The sequence below is a fragment of the Puccinia triticina genome, chromosome 12A, assembly GCF_026914185.1.
Source record: "Puccinia triticina chromosome 12A, complete sequence".
Taxonomy (NCBI): domain Eukaryota; kingdom Fungi; phylum Basidiomycota; class Pucciniomycetes; order Pucciniales; family Pucciniaceae; genus Puccinia; species Puccinia triticina.
Window position 1 is genome coordinate 4,361,294 of NC_070569.1, and position 20,417 is coordinate 4,381,710.

The following is a 20,417-nucleotide window of genomic DNA, read 5'->3' on the forward strand; positions in this document are numbered from 1 at the left end:
GAAAGGACCCGGAACCGGATTTGATATTCTTGAATCCTCGAAAGTCAACGCTGTTTGGGTCTCCATGACTGCCGTAACCGCCGATTTAAGAACCTCAAAAGAAGGAAGTCGAAAGCGCTTGTCGAGGGTAGTCACCATGGCCTTCTCCTTGATCAAATGAGCTCAAATTCTCTCCTGGAAGCCTGATGAGAACGCCTGATAGTACTTCCTCTTCAGCTCTTCCTCGGAGTCGATGTGTTGCTTCGATACCAAATAAGATTGGATAGGCTCCCACGATTTCCGGAAGGCCTGATACTCCGAAACTGACGACACGCCGCCCTTCGCCACCCATAGGTCCACGAGTGCGTCCAAGTCTCGCTCGGTGAAAAGGGCCTTGTCCACGTCTCCCCAGTATGCAATCATTGCAGCCCGCAACTTCGGCCAGTTCGGAGGCTTATATCCCTCCAACGTGGCTAAGATTGTCAGGATTTCTCCCTCCTGGATGAAACAGCCGAGCTGACGCGCCATATCGTATTCCGACGCACCATCCAGCTGCGCTGCTAACTTGTAGAAGTCAAGAAACTGCTCCACTCCGGTGCCGTCGAATCAGAGACCCTTCTTCTGGGGTTTTATCTTAACCATCCGGACGCCTTGTGCTGCGGGTCCTTCGGCCATCACGAGAAGAAAAGCACGGAAAAACCTGGGTTTGAATGAAGAGGGAAGGGTCCGGTGCGGCTCACGTATGTGGCAGATGTAATGCTTCGATGACGCGTAGAGAGTACCCTTGGAGGTGCAACTTTGGGAGGAACTTACTTTTAGTTCTCCCTGCCTCCACGACAAGAATGCCCAAGCTGATTGAGAATTTTCGGAAAAAAAAAAAAAGCACCTCGACCGCCAGTCGTCCCAAAAAAAAAAAAAAAAAATCCTTGAGACAAGACTGTAAATCTTGAGGTCGCTGGTTCGATCCCGGCTCGGGGGACCAAATGTGGAACTCCTACCGTGCCAGGCGGTAGGCAGTGCTTGGAAGGGAAAGTGGTGATGAGCCTGCCTTCCTGTGAGGTCCTAGGATGAATGAGATCTGAGAAAACCAGAGAAAAGGGGGTTGAACAACAAGGTCAGTGAGACTTGTTGGCGGGTTTGGGGGTTGAGAATCTGGAAAAGGATGCTGATGAGGATCTTGAGGGTTGATAAGGATCTGATGAGGTGATGAGGATAAGGATCTGAGAATCTTGATGGTGTATTTCGTGGATCAGAAGACTGCCATGCCTTCCCATCATCTGAGTTCGAACTTTGAACTCAGACTCCAGGAAGTGAACATGTCACAGACATGTTCATCACATCCCTAACTACAAACAAGCTCTGCACAACACAAACAAAACAAAACACACACAAAGAAAAGATCAACCACATACATAGAAAAATGAGGAGAGTAACATAAGAGGATGGGTGCAATGGATCAAAAAGAACAGAGAGAAAAATCAACAATAATCATCAATATCAATCATAATATCTTGAATCTTGAGCTTGAAATTTGAGATGGATAATCTTGAGGGCTTGATCTTGATAACTGGTCACTTGAATCTTGAGTCTTCATCTGGATCTTGAACCATGGACCGTCTGTACCATTTTGCTCACCACATCGGCCCAGTCCAAATCCGAGTACCCTGACAACACGAGATCGCCCCCAAGACGGAGGCGCAGATCTTTTGTTGTGACGAGATAGTTAAGGATCCTGAGACCTGCGTACCAGTGAGCATCCGAGGGATCCCGGAGAAATTGAGATAGGCGGTTCACCGCGAACGATATGTCCGGTCTTGTGCATTGGGAAACCCAGAGCAGGGATCCAATCAGTTGAGGGTATGGTCCTGGAGAGGACAGGTTGGAGGGCGAGCAGTGCTTGAGGTTCTTGAAGTTGATGTCCGTGGGGGTTGAGACAGATGTGTGCTTGCCGTTCAGGAATCTTTTGCAGACTTCGGTGATGTAATGAGCTTGATTGAGAAAGATGAATCTGTTTGGGATGTCACGAGAAATCTTCAGGGAGAGAAAGTGGCTCAACTCTTTGTCGGCTCCTATTTTGAAGCGTTTGCCCACCGCAGCAATGGTAGAATCAACGAAGGATGGTTCACCAACTATAGCTAGGTCATCGACATGGGTCATCAACGCCCCCACTAGGGCACCCGAATTCAGCTTGAAATATAAGGTTGGGTCGTACTTTGAGTTGGTGAGGCCGAGTTCAAGGAGTGCCTTGTGGAGTTCGATGTTCCACTGGCGGGGAGACTGTTTGAGACCATAGAGGGAACGATTGACCTCGCAAACCCAGTCGGGGTGTTGAGTATCCTCAAATCCAGGCGGTTGTTCCATGAATACAGGTTTGTCCAGATGCCCATTGAGGAAAGCTGTCTTGAAGTCCACTTGACGGCCTTTCCAGCCTTGAGACGCAAGTAGTGAAAAGATGAGTCAAAGAGTTTCTAGTCTCAGAGTCGGCGATAATACCTCGTCATAGTCAAGACCCTGTATTTGAGAATATCCCATGGCCACTAGGCGGGCTTTGAGTTTCTGAATAGTGTGGTTGGGGCGGCGCTTAACTTTAAAAACCCATTTTGATCTAATTATACGCCTCTTCTTGGGTCTTGGCACGAGTCTCCAAGTTTGCATGCCAAGGAGGGAGGCAAATTCCTCTTCTGCCGCCCTGAGCCAACAATGTTTGTTTGGTGACTTTAGCAACTGACACCAAGTTTTTGGTGTGTCAACGTCCGAGTCGGTGGACGCATTTTTGGCCCAGTTACCATAGCGATCAGGGGCTTTGCGCTCCCTTCCGGAGCGGCGTCGGGGAGGCGTAGCGGCTTTCGGAGACGGCGGCGCGGGCGGCGGTGGAGTGGGAGCTTTCACCGGTGGGGTGGGGCACCTGGGAGGGCGGGGAGGAGGCGAAGGAGGAAGGGGGGGAAGAGCAATTATAGACATATCTGGAGTGGATAGAGCTGGGGAAGGGTCTGACGGGGAGCTCAGCGGGGAACTCACGCCGGAATCCGAGTCTGAGCATATCGGTTTCAGGTCCCGGGGAGCGTTCCCAGGAGCGTGGATTGATGCAGTGAGTCTCCAATCGAAGCGGGGACGGAGGGGAATGTTGAGTAGAGGTAGATCTGGGGTGGGGGGACGGTCTTGTGTCGTTGACGGTTCCCCAGCTTTAGGTTTGGAGTGATTTTTGGGTCGCTGAGGGAGAGCTGGAGACCTTTCTGACTGGTCTGAGGGGGGAGGTGAAGGTCTCGGAGACACAGGTGGGGGTTGAAGACTTGATGCGAGCCAGGGAGTGTCTCTCAGTGGTTCTTGAGGCCACTTGACTTCTACCAGTACCGGCCCTGTTGTGGCCGTGAGCTTTGAGCCGTATGGGAAGGAGAGATCCTCGAAGATGACATCACGTGACTTTAGGACGGACCTCGATTCTAGATCCCATAGTCAAACACCATTGCCCTCCGAGAGGTATGACAGAAGAATCGATGCCCAACCTTTCTTGTCCAATTTCTTGCGGTTCGCTTCTGGGACCTTGTACCAGACCAGGCATCCGAATGGGTGAAGGTTCTTGAGATCGACCGGCGGTATGTTTAGGATTGAGGTCGGAGATTTGAAACCCTGCGGAGTATAACAGGGAAAGGAGTTGAACGCGAAAAGAGCATGTCGAAGAGCATCTACCCAAAACGATTTAGGTAGATGGGCGCTCAGAAGGGAGGACCTCACGATGTTGCTTATTGTCCTGTTAGTCCGCTCAGCCACTCCATTGAGTTCAGGGGAGTGGGGAGGACCCGGCTTGTGTTTAATCCCAGCTTGAGTAAGGTACGATGAGAACTCATTCGAAATGTACTCGCCACCGTTGTCAGTTCTCAGGGCGAGTATTTTGTGCATGTCACTCTTCTCAAAGAATGCACGGAAGACCTTAAAACACGCAAAGGAATCACTTTTTGATTTCATAGGATAGACAGTAAGGAACTTGGAGCAGTCGTTGACAAAGGTAATGAAATATTTATATCCTTCTCTTGAAAGGACTTTGTAGGAACCCACATCCGAGTGAATTAGCTGGCCCAGAGAAGAGGACCTGTGAGCTGAGCAAGATTTGAAAGCCTTCCTTGGCATCTTAGATTGAACGCACGTCAGGCACCGTTGGACATCAATCTTGTTCATGACTGACAGGGTAATGTGATGTGTTCTCAGCAGGAGTTTGAGGGGTTTCAGCCCAATATGGGAGAAACGAAGATGATATGCCATGAGGGAATTCTCAGGGGGCTTGGAGAGTAGATGAGTAGAGGAGTTAGAGCTCACAGGTGCTGAAGGCAGGTAATAGAGGTTTCCGCGCCTATATACTCTTCCAAGGAGGTCGCCTGTGATCTTGACGGATGTGGAGTCAAGGAAATCGCAGGATGATTTCGTGAAGACCACGGTTAGGCCCTTGTCGCACATCGCCGCTACTGATAAGAGTGGTTCATGGAGTGCGGGGACCACGAGCGTCTTGACAGACAAGTCGGCTGAGAGAGGGAGCTTAGCCAGACCCTTGTGAGAGGCCTCAACAACCGAGTGGTCCGCTAAACAAACTGGAATGCTATCAGTCTTTGGCTGCTCCACGGCTGAGATGTCAGGTGTCATTGACATCGAGCATCCGGAGTCAATTTTTGCATTGCCGGTACCAAGCAACCCAGATGAGGCAGAGAGGGATGCCACGGCATTGCCTGCGGTGACTTCCAGCTCGGAACCCGGATAATCGGACTCGTCTTCCGCGTAGGTATGGGAGGCTTGACCGAGGGTTGCTGCCGACGTTCTGCCGGCCCGGGCCGCTGGTTTTGTTTGGCCACCGTGACGTTTCTCTTGGTCATTCGGGTTTGACCGAGAGCGCTGATTGGCTTTGTGCTCATCCAGGATCCGGCGAGTGTTGTTACAGCTGTTGAGGTCATGGCCGTCCACGTTGCAGAAGTCACAGTGACGGGTATTGGTGCAAGGAGGGCAATCATTACGACCGCAAGATTTAGCCGGAGGCTTGCTGTCTGAGGGCTTGGGCTTGGCTGAAGAGACTGAGATTGGCTCCTCGCCGTCGTGGGTTTTCCTGTGAAGATGTTCGCCTTTTAGAGCCATGGTTATTTGCTCGGCGAATACGTGTGGCTGGTTCATGAGTGACGACACGCAGTTGATCCAGTCCTTTGGGAGTGAGTTGATCAGAGCTGTAGCGTGGATTTCATCTACGGTGAGTGGTTTATCCGGGGTAATGAGGGAGCTGAGACGATCAGCGACTTTGGCGACCTCGTCAATGTGCGCGAGTACATCATCGCCCTCCATCTTAGAGGTGGAAATCTTTCGAAGCCAGTACATTCTGCCTCCAGCCGAGCAGTCGTGGTGAGCTACTTTAAGGGCCTCCCAGGCTTTGGCTGCGTCCTTCCTGTTCAGCTTGGTGTAGCGGAAGTTGGGAGGTTCGACAATTTGAGAGAACAGAGTGCATACGGCCTTATTGTCTCGTTCCCACGTTGCGGGGCGAAGCTCTGGCTTAGTGGGTTTAGGGACGTAGTCAATATTGTAGTTTTCGAGAAGGGTTAGTACCTGGTATTCCCAGTCAGAGTAGTTGGAATCCGAGTCCGGAGCTGTGAGGGGTAGAATTTTTGCGCCCATTATTTTGTTGACGGACTGTTCATTGTTGAGGCCGACTCCAAAGTTGAGAGTAGTCGGGGTAGGTTTAGAACCGGATGGCGAAAACATATTGAGAGACAGATCCCAAAATCAAGAGTTGGTGTTGATCCTTCAGAGAATTCACCAGTATTCCACTCGATAGACCGACTTATTTAACGTGCCTGGTAGCTGGAGCCTAGCGCGGGCTCATAAGCTGATGAGCTAGACAAGGGGGACTGAGGGCAGCGAGCACGATGCCGGGTGGGTGACGAAGAGGTGTGGAAGGATTAGATATCATTTCACACAGAGAGAGAGAAAAAAAAAGAAATGACAAAGAAGAGAAAGAAGAGAAAGAAAAGAAGAAAAGAACAGATGACGGTACCTGAGGGCAGCAAGCACAATGCCAGGCAAGTGACGAAGAGGTGTGGAAGGATGAGGAAAGAGAATGCTTCCACGCCCGCTGCCTCAGGTGTACAAGAGGAGTGTGTGACATGAGGAGAACAGGCTGTGACATGTGAAAAGCAGGGAAAAGAAACATGAGAAAGGAATACAAAGATGACTAACTCAACAAGTACCAGTCCAAGTTTATGGGCAAGAACTTCAGGAATAATGTTGAACATTGATCCAGTGTCCAAGAGTGCTTGATGTTTCTCTCCTCCAATAATGATGGTGATGTATCCAAGGGGGCAGGAATAGTGAGTAGTAGGTGGCTCCTGTGCTGGTTCTTCTTCATCCTCCATGTCTGTGAAATTTGCGGATTTAACACCATCAAATGGAACCCTTCTGTTGGTGATTTTGTTCCTGATACAGTCAGTAACTCCTGGAGATATAGCAAAGATTTCCCCAAAGGCCAAATCCATCTTTCCTGCAGTCAAAATCCTACTGGCCACTTCTTCTTCAATTCCTGGGTATTCCTTGGCCAATGTCTTCTCCAAATAGGTCTTCTTAGCTGGTTTATCCTTAGGTGCAGTGGTTGAATCCTTCTTGTCTTTATCCTGGAATCTGACTTGAGGGGAGCCTTTAGAAGTAGGAGTTTTGGAAGTACCAGGAGTAGGGGGCTGGGCCATTTGGAGTAAGTCATCTGTATCCATGTCCATGAGGTCCTGTTTTTCCTTTCTGATCCTCTTGTCTGACTTGGCTGGTTCCTCTTCATCCTGATCCTTAGAGTTGCTTCTGGTCCTCTTTCCAAGGCCTGCCTCATAACTGTGGGATTGATAATAGGTTGGGTCTTCCTCTAGTTGGCCAAAAGAAGATGTAAGCTTAGTGACAGTCTTAGAGTACGCCTCCACTGGGGTTCTGATTGGTCTGCTTGGAATCCATGGAATAACTGATTTGTCTGGAAGTTTGTAGGCCCTTCCATCTCTGGTAACAGCACCACTAGAAATGTCCTGAGCCAGTTGAGAGCAGCTGTTGGTTCCATGGGTTTCCTGGTGACAATAATAACATTTGAAAGGCCAAGTCCTAGTAGCAGGTTTGTCCATGTGGGGAGGTAGTCCTTTTCCAGCAGTGAGGGATGCAAACTGTTTGGTAAGGAGTTCCACTTGTTTGTCCAAAGAAGTAGAGGCAGTTGTGTTGGAATACAAATAACCCTCTAAAGAGGAGTCCCCCAGGTGAGTAGTACGCATGTAAACTCACCACAAATCTCATATTGAATACTTATATTCATTATGTTAAAAACCAAAAACTGTGACAGGTCCACTGTACAGTGTAAATAGCAAGAAGCTCTGCGCTGTTGCATCGGGTAATGACACAATCAAGGTCATTACTCAGAACTCAAACAATTCATCATTGTTAAACTCCTTGTGGGTTGCAGATCTTCGCAACCCATTTGGTCAAAGAGCGTACTAACTCTTTCTCCTTCTACAGACAAAACAACTCCAAAGATCGAGCAGAACAACTCAAACAAAGCAGTCATATACTTGCGATATCATCGTAAGTACTTTGACGCTTCTTCACTCTAGACTAACGGAACGATCAACTGATTGTTCTTGTTCTTATAAACAGTCCTACGAGTCTTGCCAACCGTATTACCTTGCCGCGCACCTGACTAAGTCAGAGTCAAACAAGAAAAGGATAACTTATCCCTAATGTTCTTTCCTTACAAAACAAACTTCTATTGATACATTTGATGAACTTTAAACTGACAATCAAATGATTGATCTTCCTGTTTACATTTACAAACAGATAAAAATCTTATCAAAAGGAATACTCTCTTAGCTCAAAACAGTTTTAAAGTCTTAATTGTTGTTTGCAGGTTTAGTTACTGCCTTCAGGTAAAGATCAATCACCCTTATTATTATTGTATTTACAAACTACATACTTATTAAGAAAAATAATACCTTCAGTTTTATCAACTCTCACAAGTTGGAGCAGTTCCCTGAGTAACAGGTGTGGGCTTGGTGGTCCTAGGTGAGTTGTCCAAAGTGAATTTCTCTTCTGCCCTCCATTCAGTCCTTCTGTTGACCACTGATCTTGAGTAAACCTCCTGGTGAATGTAAGTAAGCAGGGTTTCAGTGTCTGGCAAGATATCACCTCCATCCTTTGAGGCTAGCATTTGGTTGTCCTTCATCAGGCTCCTAGTAACACGTTGGTCCAAATCCTTGTGGAGGGTTTCCAAGAGAAGATGTCTGAATTCCTCCAAGCTGGTACTATACCCCATTCTTACCAAATAGTGAGTGATGGTTTCAAACTTGTTTCTGAATGTGTTGAAGGTTTCCAAGGTGCTGATTCCTCCATCCTGAGCAGATTTGTAGACTAGTTTCCTGAGGTCCTCCCTGGTGTATCTGACCAATGGCTGAGAAGTTCCAAACCTGGTGAGTAGCTGTTTCTTCAAGGTTTCCCAATCCAAGTTTTCATGGCCTGAAATGTCTTCCACTTCATCATTAAGGTGCAATCCTTTGATAAAAGCAATGATTTGTCCAGCCAGTTCCTTAGAGTTAGCACCATCATCTCTTCCAGCACTTTCATACCTTTTAATGAACTTCTCCACAGGCATGTTGGTTCTATCAAAGAAGAGCTCCTTGTCCATGGGTTTAATCTTGACTCCTCTGCTGACTGGATCCTGGTACCTTGGCATGGCTGGTTCTCTGTTTAAGAAGTGAGTGTTGGACCTGTTGGAGTTTGTTGAATGGTCCCTCTGACGCTGAAATCTGGGAAAGCGGGGTGGTGCACCTAGATCTTCTGAATCATCTGATGGCTGATTGTTGTCCCTTTATCCAGTAAATCTAGGAGCACTGGAACAAGCCTGAGGTCTTGGAGGAGCAGTAGAAGAAGCCTGGGGCCTGAAAGAAGTGGAGGTGGCCTGAGGACCTGGAACAGAAGAAGAAACCTGGGGTCCTGGAGCAGTGGAAGTAACCTGAGGTCCTGGGGCAGTGGAAGAATCTTGGGTCTGGCCAACATTGGAAGGTAAGGGGTCCTGGTTTGCAGCATTACTGGAAGGATCCGCTGGTTGAAGACTGGGAGCAGCATTGGAACTGGGGCTTCCTTGGGCAGACATAGTTGAAATAGGTGTGTTGAATTTAAAGATGAATTGTTGAAAGGTGATAATGATTGTGCTGATAGTTTTTACTGATGGCTTGTAATGAATTCTAAGAGCAGGAAGTTGGTTTATAAGGAAGAGGTAGGAGGAGTGTAGGTAGAGTAGTTTGTGAAGCTGATGGTAAAATTGTTACTAAGGCTGAAGATATCTGAAGTATAGAAAGGCCACTGTTGGGACACCACTTGTGGAACTACTCAAAGGGGAGAATAGAGCTTGGAAGGGAAATGGATAGCAACACTAGTACTAATGTAAGCTATGCAAGGGTGCTGATGAGGCTGCCTTCCTGACTAATGCTGAGGGGATGAGAGTAACACTAAGAAAAAGAAAGAAAAGGTGTGGCTGATTTCTACTTGATCTTAGGAGCTAGTACTATGAGCTTTAACTACTGCTTCGCTACTGAGGATGAGAGGGTTGGGGCAATGGTTGAAAGGGGCAAAGCAATGGAAATGATTCAATAGCAATGGGTTGATGAGAATGCGCACTATAATTTCTGTATCTACAATTCTGCATGAGGTACAAGTGAGGGGGGAAGGACAGTTCTTATATGAAGGAAGGATGAGCACAGACAATGAGGAGTTCTGGCTATGGGAAGGAAGGTTGTACAAATGGGGAAAGTGATATGAACATAGTAACAACTTGTAATGATGAGCACTACTGAAAGAGGTAAGCACAGATCCAATGATGTAATGTGTACAATAGCCATAGTACATAATGAGTAATGTATGTAAAGGGTTTAGTATGTGAGAATATATATGTAAAAGGAATGTAATGTAATGATTCAAGTAAGTTACTAATGAAATAAGTATTGTAACTAATGAAGACTGTAGGTTTTCTGTAAGTCTTATATCCTCTATAACTATTGAACCATTGAAGATAAGGGGGTACTATGTATGAGTGACTATAGGTGAAATTTGGCGTACAATCTGAATATGCAACAATAACAAGGTATTTGTGAAGGGTTATGGGGAAATGGGCAATGTAATGATGAATATATGTAAAGGAAAGCAATAAAAATACTACTTATGGTTTGGAATGGAGCACCACAGCGGCTGATTTGTGTAAAACTGTTGGTTCCTCTATACAAAATCTGGCAAATAAAAGCCAGTCTTGACTTCAACCATTTTTCTGCCCCTTTTACATGATATTCTAGCCATTTTCTGAGTTAAATTCAAGGAAACTCCCATCACATTAAAGGAATAATTTCTTTCCAGTTGTCACCCCATTGTCACCAGGGGAGATATGTTCCCACTCCCCAGGGAGTGCCTTACCGTAAATTTTTTCCATAACTGTGCTGGAGGCCTTTGGTAAAGCAATAGTGAATAGGTATGAACAAGACTGGAAGTCAGCGTGGAAATCAGTTGGAAATCATCCTGAAATAAACCATAACTTGCCAAAAAATCATCCAGAACTCATCTATAATTCATCCAGAACTCATCTATAATTCATCCAGAACTCATCCAGAATATAGTCCTTTCTTGGCTCCATGACCAGTGTGTCCTTTCCATGGAGATGTGAAAGGTCCAGCCTGTGATTTTTTCCCCCTCATGTACTCGCGTACATCAGGGGGACAATTGGTCTCTCAAAACAAATTTTTTACTTTTCATGTGGCTGTGAAAGGCCCATCCTGTGATATTTCCACCTCAATGTACGCGCGTACATCAGGGTTACTATTAGCAAAGTGCAAAAAGGTTAACTTGCATGTGCACATGTGAATTTTGAAAAGCAAAAAAATACAAAATTCACTAGATCATTTTCGTGAGGAGGACAGGATATATGGCCAAAGTGAATTGGCACCGCAATCCAACCTTGACTTAACTCAGACTTTCACCCTATTAAAACAGTTTTTTGTCATTTTTATCAGCCAAATTCAAATTAATTCCCGCATTTCCAAGAAAATGGGTTTCAATTTCAATGACTGCAACATTACCACATTCTAAAAATCTAAACCCAATAATACCAAGTCGACTTTTAGTTCAATTTTGTACATCAGGGCATATAATGTGAATTACAAGAAACCCATTTTTTTGGAGGAATTACTTTTGAGAATGGGAATTTTGCTTTGCTATCCTTAAAAATCAGTAGACAGGAGCAATTGATGAGTTGGACTTTGGTGAAATATCATTTCATCATATTTCTTCCTACAGTTGTACATAGAAAACAAAAGAATTCTACACAACATTGTGTTGACTTCCAAATCAATTGTGACTGACTTGTCACTAACTTCTCCATCCAATTTACTATTTTGGGGATGAGTTACTAATCCACATCAGGCTCACATCCTACCAAAACTCACATAAAATTCAGCTCTGGCACTCCCTGGGGAGTGGGAACATATCTCCCCTGGTGTGTACGCGCGTACAATAGGGTGACATTGGCGAAATGTAGAACAGGTCCATGTGCATATGCATGTGGAAATTGCAAAAGCAAAATCTAAGAAGCTGATCTATGTGAAGCAGTCGTAAACTCTGGATGAACTCTGGCACAGGAAAGGCAATCTTGACTTCAACTAGTTTTCTGCCTCTTTTACATAATACTAGCGCCCAAGGCGGCTACGCCGCTGCACTTCCAAAGTTTGAAGGTGCAGTAACAGATTATTCAAGTTAAGCCAGGTGCAACCTCAAGACAAGGCAATAACTGACAATTCACTGATACGTTTACACAACTTAGGTGGACATCTACCCCTCAAGAACAAAAACTGTCTAAACCGTGGGTGACCGGAACACAGTTAGATGAATGTGTGCATGCCCACTTGATAGCTGGTGTGATGGCCCATTTGGTTTTCAGATAGTCAGAAGCAGTCTGCCGCCACCACCATCAAGATCAGCAAGATACTCAGCAAGCATCAAGATCTAAAAGCAGCCATCAAGATTCTCACCCATCCTCAAGACTTCAAGATCCTCAAGAACTTTCCCCTTCCCCATCTCTTTCTCATCCTTCAAATTCTTTCCCCCCCACTTTTCCATTCCCATCCTCAAACTTCTTTCTTTTCTTTCCACTGTCTCCCCCTTACCCACTTCCATTCCATCCTTCTTGGTCCTAACACAGCATCTGCTGTGGATTTCTTCTCTGTTTTGTTTGTGATTTCCATTTCATCTTACTCTCCCTTCTCTTTCTCCCTCTCCGGTCCTGGTTGTTCTCTTTCTCTTTCCTCTATTCTTTTGTGTTGTGTTTTCTTTGTTCTTTGTTCTCTTCTTTCTTTCTCTCTGCTGTTTTGTTGTGCGTGTGCGTGCGCGTAGCGCGCAGAGGAGATGATGAAATGTATGTGACAGGCCTCCAGGATTCCAAGTCCAGCACGGGCTTGGATGATGGGAGGCCATAGCATCATGTTCTGATCCAAGTCAGGGGTTATCAATATTATCGATCTTTTTCTGAGTCCAATCATCAAGACTCCCTTCCAAGAGGCCAACTCCCTATTGAGAATCCTTTCCCAACAAAACCAAACCGCCGCGGAGGATCCAAACCTGGCAAAACATCTCAAAACCACTTCCCCAACACTATCAACCCAAATCCCTACAACCCATCCAGACCATCTGTAAGAGCAGCTTCCAGAGCACCTTTTCCCCTCCCAGCCCTGCTGCCGGCCTAGCACCAAGCAGAGCTCCATACCAGTCAGTCCCGCTCATTGAGGGAGCTTGCTCTTTGTGGCCGGAGCAACAGCCATCCAAATCTCAACTCCATTTTCATGGGAAATTACTATCAACGGTTAGGTCATGTTATAAACACCAACAAAGTATGATAACCAATTTGCGTCAAATGTTCAATTTTGGAAATAATCTTACACAAGATCCAACAATTTTTTTGCTCCCTTGCATGACCAGTCAGGTCCTACCTCCAACTTTAAGTTGTCTAAATTTAGTCATTAGCCTGCTGGCTGAAACCCCAAATTAGATTGCAACCATCAAATACGCCCTTAATTGACCACATTAGACACAATTCACATAGTTTTTAAGTGCAACCTGAAAGCAAAGACCGATTTGTGAACAACATTGATGATACCAATCCTCCCCTCTCGCCTCGCCACAAGCAAGTTTTCTAGGTTGGCAACGCGGGAGAGGGTAAGATAAATTAGCCCGTGCGCGAAGATGTTAGTTTCCAAATATACTCCCACACAGCTCACCCCTCTACCGAGTATTCTTCTGGATTAAGCCTTGAGAGTGAGGGGGAAGTGGGAGGGTCATCAGAAGCAAATGTCAATTGGGTAAGCCTGAGCGGAGCATATCATGACCAAACAGATAAATTACATGGTCTGGGTCAGGGATGGTGACCATGGGGTAGGAAGAATCCCTTGCCACAGCAAGCTGATTCCCTCAAAGCCAATATGTAGGTCGGGGTTGGGTCATGCTTGTTTGAGAATCGGTTCGGCGGCGAGAATTTGATAAAAAGTCTGGCTGCCATCTAGCAACCTGATCACTCGCCAGTATCAACACTTCCCAGTCGTTTCTGCTTATAAGGCCTGGCTCCACATTCCCTCTCTGTGGATGACTGTTGAAGAGAATAGAACAGGCAAAGCGGTTTCAGTTATAAGTAGAGAGAAATAGTGAAGGAGAGACAGGTAACTCAACAGCCAGGGGTTTCACAAGGGCCACGCAAGGAAGATTGGCGTGTGCAGAGATCTCGGGTCGGAGTGGTCGATGAGCAGCCAATGGAAGTGGGTGTGGAGCTCAAGCCAGTTCAAACCGCGCTTCCGGGCTCTCCTGAACAGGTGTCTGGTCATTAGCCCTTGCAGCAGGCCTCGCAGAATTTGGGTGGCCCTGTCAGCTGCTGCACGCCATCCTCAGCCCTCTTGGTAAACTTTGTGTGGGTCTCGGTGTGTTGGCGGAGTAAGGATGTGTTGAGGTAGTTGGAGTCCACTTGACTTAGCCGGGCTTTTGATGAGTCGCCACAGGTTGCCTAATAAGGAGGCGGGGCCACGATAAGAGTTGAAGATGGCGAAGAACCTCGCAGGGAATGGAATTGTTGCCATGGTTTTTGATCATTTGTGGCAGGGAGGTGCGGACCGACCAACAGCAGGGCGCAACAGATTGATGTTTCATCCAGGCATAACCATGCATCAGCCACACAACCCGCGCCACCGTTGTCCTGTATTGGATGTACTGCAAGTTACAACTTACCATGCGCACTTCAGTTGGTCTGATGGGTATATAACCTCACCAGATCTTTCAGGATAGCTTTACCCCCAGGTGACCTTCCCTCCGCTTGCATTTGCAGCAGACTGGTGGTCATCCTCCCCCTCCCCAATTGCATTTGCACTCGGCTGAGGGGTTTCCAGCCCTGACTTTTGCCCCACGCACTTGCGCCAGGCTGAGCGGGTTAAATCCGGTCTCTTTTCACCTGTGGCATGTCTCAGGCTGGGAGTTCGTAAAATCAGTTGCTTTTATCATGTACATTAGAAATTTTTAAACTGTTATTTTAGTTTGTTTTTTTGTTTAACTTGTAGGGAAAACACTTTTTTTGTTTCTGAAAAACTCATGTACAGGGGAAACCCTTGAATTATTCTTTGGTGAATCTGTGGTTTTAATAAACTTAGATTCTAGCCATTTTTTGAATGTAATTCCAGGAAAATCCAATCAATCTGAGGGAACTATTGTACTCCAGTTGTCACCCCATTGTACGCGCGTACAATAGGGTGACATTGGCGAAATGTAAAACAGTTCCATGTGCATATGCATCTGGAAATTGCAAAAACAAAAACAAAAACACAACTGAGCGGCTGATCTACGTGAAGGGGTTGTGACCTCAGATGAACTGTGGAACAGCAAAGCCAGTCTTGAATTCAACCGTTCTTCCACCCCTTTTACATACTATTCTAGCCATTTTTTGGTGAATTTCTAGGAAACTCCTATCACTTTGAGGGAATCATTTATATAAACTACTTTTGATAAAGTACGTGAAGAATTCATTTCACCCACATGTTTTGGATTGATGTCACATCTCAAATTTCAAAATATAACAATGAGGCCAAAGAAGCTGTCATTTCACATGCAACGGCGGGTAGGTACAGTATGGATATCAGCAAAATACCAATATTGTGACAATTTTTTTCTTTTTACCACTACCACTAACATAACAGAAGTGTGCTACAATATCACACCTCAGGTAGCTTTATTTTTTTTACATTATTTACAACATCTGGCGGCGCAGAGGGGCAGATATTGGAAAATTTATTGGAAAGAGGAGGCCATTTAACCCTCTGTATTGTGTTACTCAGTGGTTAACGTGTTGATAGTAAAGTCAGCCTGAAAAAATTTACCCCTTTAAAATATGGTCCCGGGCTTAAAAGTTGTTGTTACTCATACCAATACCAGGTACCTGAGCATAGTAACAGAAAGTGTTACACTACACAGATAAAGGCAGCTATTTTACTGTATTGAAACAACCAATTTTTGTCACATTCATGAGGCTAGCTGTTACTGCACCACTCTGTAGCTGTCTTGTAAAATTGGTGGGTAAATACAGGGTAATTTAGCATTAGGGTGGCAGTGCTAACCACAACCTTTCCTTTGCAGTTTTACCATTCTGCCACCCCTGCTAAGCTATTTTATGCTCTGAAACAGTCCTTGCAGCGGAAAAAAAGTCTAAAAATCTGCTAAATAGTGCTTTAGCGCAGCGTAAAAGGCGCTTGTTTGTGCCCTTTGCACATAGGTTCAGCACAGAGATGGTTCATTTCTGCTACTTGACACCAATTTGTAGCGGAATTGAAAAACTCTAAGGTGAAAATAGCTGGTACATAAATGCTTTTAGCTGATAACAGAGAGTTTTTAATTCACAGTTCCTTTGAAGATGTGATATCTATCTGCAAAGGGATTTCACACCACAGTAAAAAGAATTTGGGGATGCAAGAGTTGATTTGGAAATGTAAAACATGGGTTAGGATTGTAATGAACTTGACTTCAATATGAATTCAATGTAGTTGAATGATAGTTCACATTGAATAGTTACATATCAATCCAAATTAGATTGGCCTATTGTTATTGCCAAGTAATGAAACAATTCAAACATCAGATAGTAAGGAATTCCGCCTCAGTTCAGACAAAAACTAGCACCAAATTCAGCTGTGGCACTCCTTGGGGAGTGCCCCCAAAGCTTCCCTGGTGAATGAGGCAATAAAAATCATACAGCTATTAATCTTTTGAGCTGTCAAAGCAAATAGACAATGTGATCAATGAGTATCAGTTGCACTCTAATTTGAGAAAATAGTTATTATCATCAGTCTAATCATCCCTCTTCTTAATCTTTCCATTCTCAGGCTTAATCAAGCAATTCTCAAAACCGACATCACCCAAGACAATGGCCCCAACAGCTTATCCTCTGGAGACCTGACCCGCTACTTATCTGGAACCACTGGGCCCTCCATGCACTCCCCCTTTGCTGGCTCACCGCTGCTTGCAAGAGGAGACTTTCCGCTCACGGCTGTTAACTCCGTTGTTGAAACCACCACCTCCACCGCCGGCTCCTTGCCAAGACATCCCAAGTCACTCCAGCTCGACCAGCTCAAGAAACGCACGGTCTCCCTTGCCAGGAGAAAAAATTGCCCTTTGAGGTCCTCAAGAAGCTCCGCAGGAACTCCCTCTTCCGCGCCACGCACCACTGCCCCGTCCTCAACCGAGTCCCCCTCCCCCCAACGCCGCCTCTGCACCCCACCACCAATAAGAGAAGGGGAAGAGCGCGGGTGATGCCAATGCCATGCGCACCCCAAGCCCCGGAGGCGGCCGCGCCAAAGAGCCGCCCAGGAAAAATTGCCCCACCAACAAACTGGTGCCCCTGGAACTCCCACTACTCACACTAATGCAACTGAAAATCCCAACACAGAGGCTGCACCAGCCGGCGCACTTTGGGCCCTGGCTGACTAACACGTGATCCTTGCAGGAACGTATGTCTCCCTGCTCTTCTTTCTCTTACATCCCCACACAACCCCGTCTCTGACCAAGCGCTTCAGGGCTCCCTAGGAGCGTGTGACAAACAGTGCAAGAGCTACGCTACTCAAAGTGGCAGAGTAGTGGCTTTAGCCTTGCTTTGCTAAGCTTTTTGTAGCAGGCTTGGCGCTTTGCTATTCACTAGATTTTTTAAGGGGAAAAAAATAAAGAAGATAGCGCGCTTTTTTTAGCGGAGAGTAGCTGCAATTTGCTGCGCTTCTTGCTATAGTAGCGGAAAAAACACTACTGTAGCAATTTTGCTGCGCTACCATAGCACCATTCAAACATCAATACTGCACATCATAAAATGAGGAAGGATTGATGTTTGAGTACTATTTCTGGCATTTTCCACCAAAAGGCAGACACGCCCGCTACGCTTTGGCACAAAAGCAACCCGGTTCGCTACGCTTTTGGCGCTAAAAAGCGCTACTAGCGCCAAAAAGCGCCAAAAAGCGTCAATTTTTCCGCTGCGCTATACTGTAGCGAAGCAGCAAAAAAAAGAGCTTCGCTACGCGCAGGCCAAAGCTGCAGTAGCATTTCTGGCGCTTTGCTACCGCTCAAAGTAGTAATTTCCCGCTAGCGCTAACGCTACTCTGCATCCAGAGTAGTGTGTTTCCGCTTCACTATGCAAAAGCGCCGCTTTTTGTAGTGAAGCGTAGCTCTTGCAGTGTTGGTGTGACCGGCGCCGGCTCCGCGCACGTTCCTGCCTTTTTGCGCCCCTGGCTGTGTAGAGGGCTCCGGCCCGTATTTGTTGATTGATGTGCTCCAATTACTGCCTCAGACATCACTTAAAACAAGAGAGAGAGGGAGAGAGTCAATCTGGTGCGGCCGGTGGCCGTTGGGCGGCCCGCACTTTCCCCTCTGAAGGCGCTTCCTGGGGTTTAAAGGATGGCTGGCGGGCGCGCTTGGCGTGCCCGTGGCCCCGCCCGGGAGAGCCCAAGAGAGTAGCAGCCACGCATGGCCCGGGCACCACGCTTTCCGGCCCAGACCCGTTCACTGCATGGGCCGCTCACGGGCCCGGGCCACACAAAAGCCTTGCACTCCTGGCTGTCTGTCCTGTCTCCACCGCGGAGGGGGCGCCCTGTCGCGCAAATGGATTGAAAATTGATTGGCTTGAGTGCTCTTGGCTGTGGCTGGCTTGCGCCGCTCTGGAGTGCGTGGCTGCGCAGCGACGGGTCTGGCGTTGCGGCGTGTTTGCTCGTCAGCCCAAGGATGTCCAGCGAGAAGGAAACAGACCTAACTGGGCAGTTTCTAAGTGTCCTGACCAAATTTCCAACATCCAAGGCTTAGTCTGACGGATACTGATTTGATAGGACATTATTGGAGTTCAAAGGTGTCAAGCAAGGTGGTTGATTGAGAGGCTGATGGTTTACTTGTGCTGGTGCTATGTTTTTTCCATCATTTTTTCCACCTAAATTTCAGCCAAATCTGTTATTCAATGCCGTGAAACAATCTGCTCATACATCATGTTCTATGCCAAAATCTGCTCATAAATTTTTATCTAAATATCTAGCTCCAGGTGCAAGTGTCCAGATGAATTAAACATATACTTTCTTCGGATATTCATTGTTTCTGGGTAAGCCTTGTATCTTTTTTAGGTTAGTCTAAAAGCACGGGACATCAAACTTTGCCAGTGGTCAGTGTTTGGCTGGTTTGAGATGGTTTGGGAATCAGGCAAAGTTCTATTGCCGCATTGGCTGAGCAGTGTGTTGGAATGTAGGCTGGTGGGGTGCAATTTTGGCTTGCACATGCATGATAAGTCATGGAGAGGATTGGCTTTGGGCTTGCGGCGCTGCGGGGGGTGACCCTTTGGTCGGCACCCTGAGGGTGCGGCGGCGCAGCTGCCTTGTGCTCTAGTTTAACTAAAAATATAACCTTGCATTTTTATCATCTCTTCACAGTGCAGTAGTAGTTACAACATACTATTTACTGTGAATGCTTACAATTGAAATTTGTTGGAATTCATCTTATGATTCCATTTCTCAAAATAGAAAGCTCCATGATTTGATTGGTTCTGAAACAGAACAGCCAATTGGTAAAAGAACCTTGTGCTCTAAGGTCAATGATGTCAGTTTCATCAATGACATAGATTGTGGATCAGAATTGAGGTGAGTCTTTTGATCTTTATCTTTGCCGGACAGGGAGGTAACAAAAACTAACACATTGTTGATATCTTTTTCAAGTGACCTTCCACTGCTTTCATTGCAAACAAAACGATTAAGCTTAACAATTTTAATTTGTATAAGCTCACTAAAGAGTGAGTTGTATACCTTAATGAGAAAGAGTGTACTAGTAGAAAGCTGACAAACAATTACTTTTGTTATCAGCTAACATCATTAACTAGTCAAAGCTCAGTTCTCAGGTTTCATCATTGAAACCAACATCAAAGTAATGTGTCTTCATGATTACTGATAGAAATGATCATGATATAACTCAATGCTAACAAAAGATAATGGTTCTCTATTTTTACTACTTATCCTCTCATTGCAAGATCAAAACACTAGCCGTTATTCTTAAATTAGCTTTTCTATACTTTGTTTCTCATTCTCAGATAGCAAATAGGTTTTATATGCCTTAAGGTATAGCAATTTCTTTCTTTAAATAATTGTATTGTATTTAATCAAGAGAAATAAATATCCTTAAGTTTTCAGAAGTTTTTCAAAATTTTGAAGTATGATCTTATGTGGCTATGTAGTCCCTATGGTCTTTCAATACCCAAAATACCCTTGGGTATCTCTGAGGGCGCCCGCGGACCATACCCGCCGGGTAGGCCGGGTACAGTCCAGGAAAACAAGCGTCCTGTAGTCTCCCCCGGTGTAAGACTCAAAAGTGTTCCTGAGAACCTTTTGCTGAATGGAGAAGGGGATGATGGAGGTTCAAACTCTGCCCTTCTATACTATCAGATAACAAGATCCACCAAGGTAAGCTTGGCAAGTTTTAATGAAGTGATAGGATTGCACCAGGGGAGATATGTTCCCACTCCCCAGAGAGTGCCAGAGCTGAATTTGATGTGTGCATCAGTAACTCATCCCTAAATGAATTGAAGTGGATGCAGAAGTGAGTCAAAAGTCAGTCAGAATTGATTTGGGAGTCAACACAATGTTGTGTAGAATTCTTTTGTTTTCTAGGTACAAGTAGAGGAAAAAATATGATGAAATGATATTTCACCCAAGTCCAACTCATCAATTGCTCCTATTTGATGATGTTGAAGGATAGGAAAGCAAAATTGCCATTCTTGAATGTAATTCCTGTAAAAAAAATGAGTTTCTTGTAATTCACATTATATGCCCTCATGTACAAAATTAAAGTAAAAGTCAACTTGGTATTATTGGGTTTAGAATTTCGGA

At 45.8% G+C, this 20,417-nt stretch overlaps 1 protein-coding gene across 1 annotated transcript; it reads right to left on the reverse strand.

Moving 5' to 3' along the window:
* Positions 1 to 13,730: 13,730 nt before the first annotated feature.
* PtA15_12A424 (uncharacterized protein) lies at positions 13,731 to 14,120 on the reverse strand (the record flags this gene model as incomplete). The annotated part of the gene is made up of 2 exons (XM_053162032.1): positions 13,731 to 13,908; positions 14,014 to 14,120. 2 exons carry the CDS (start codon positions 14,118 to 14,120, stop codon positions 13,731 to 13,733), a joined length of 285 nt encoding a protein of 94 aa, XP_053025990.1.
* Between the last annotated feature and the right edge of the window lie 6,297 nt (positions 14,121 to 20,417).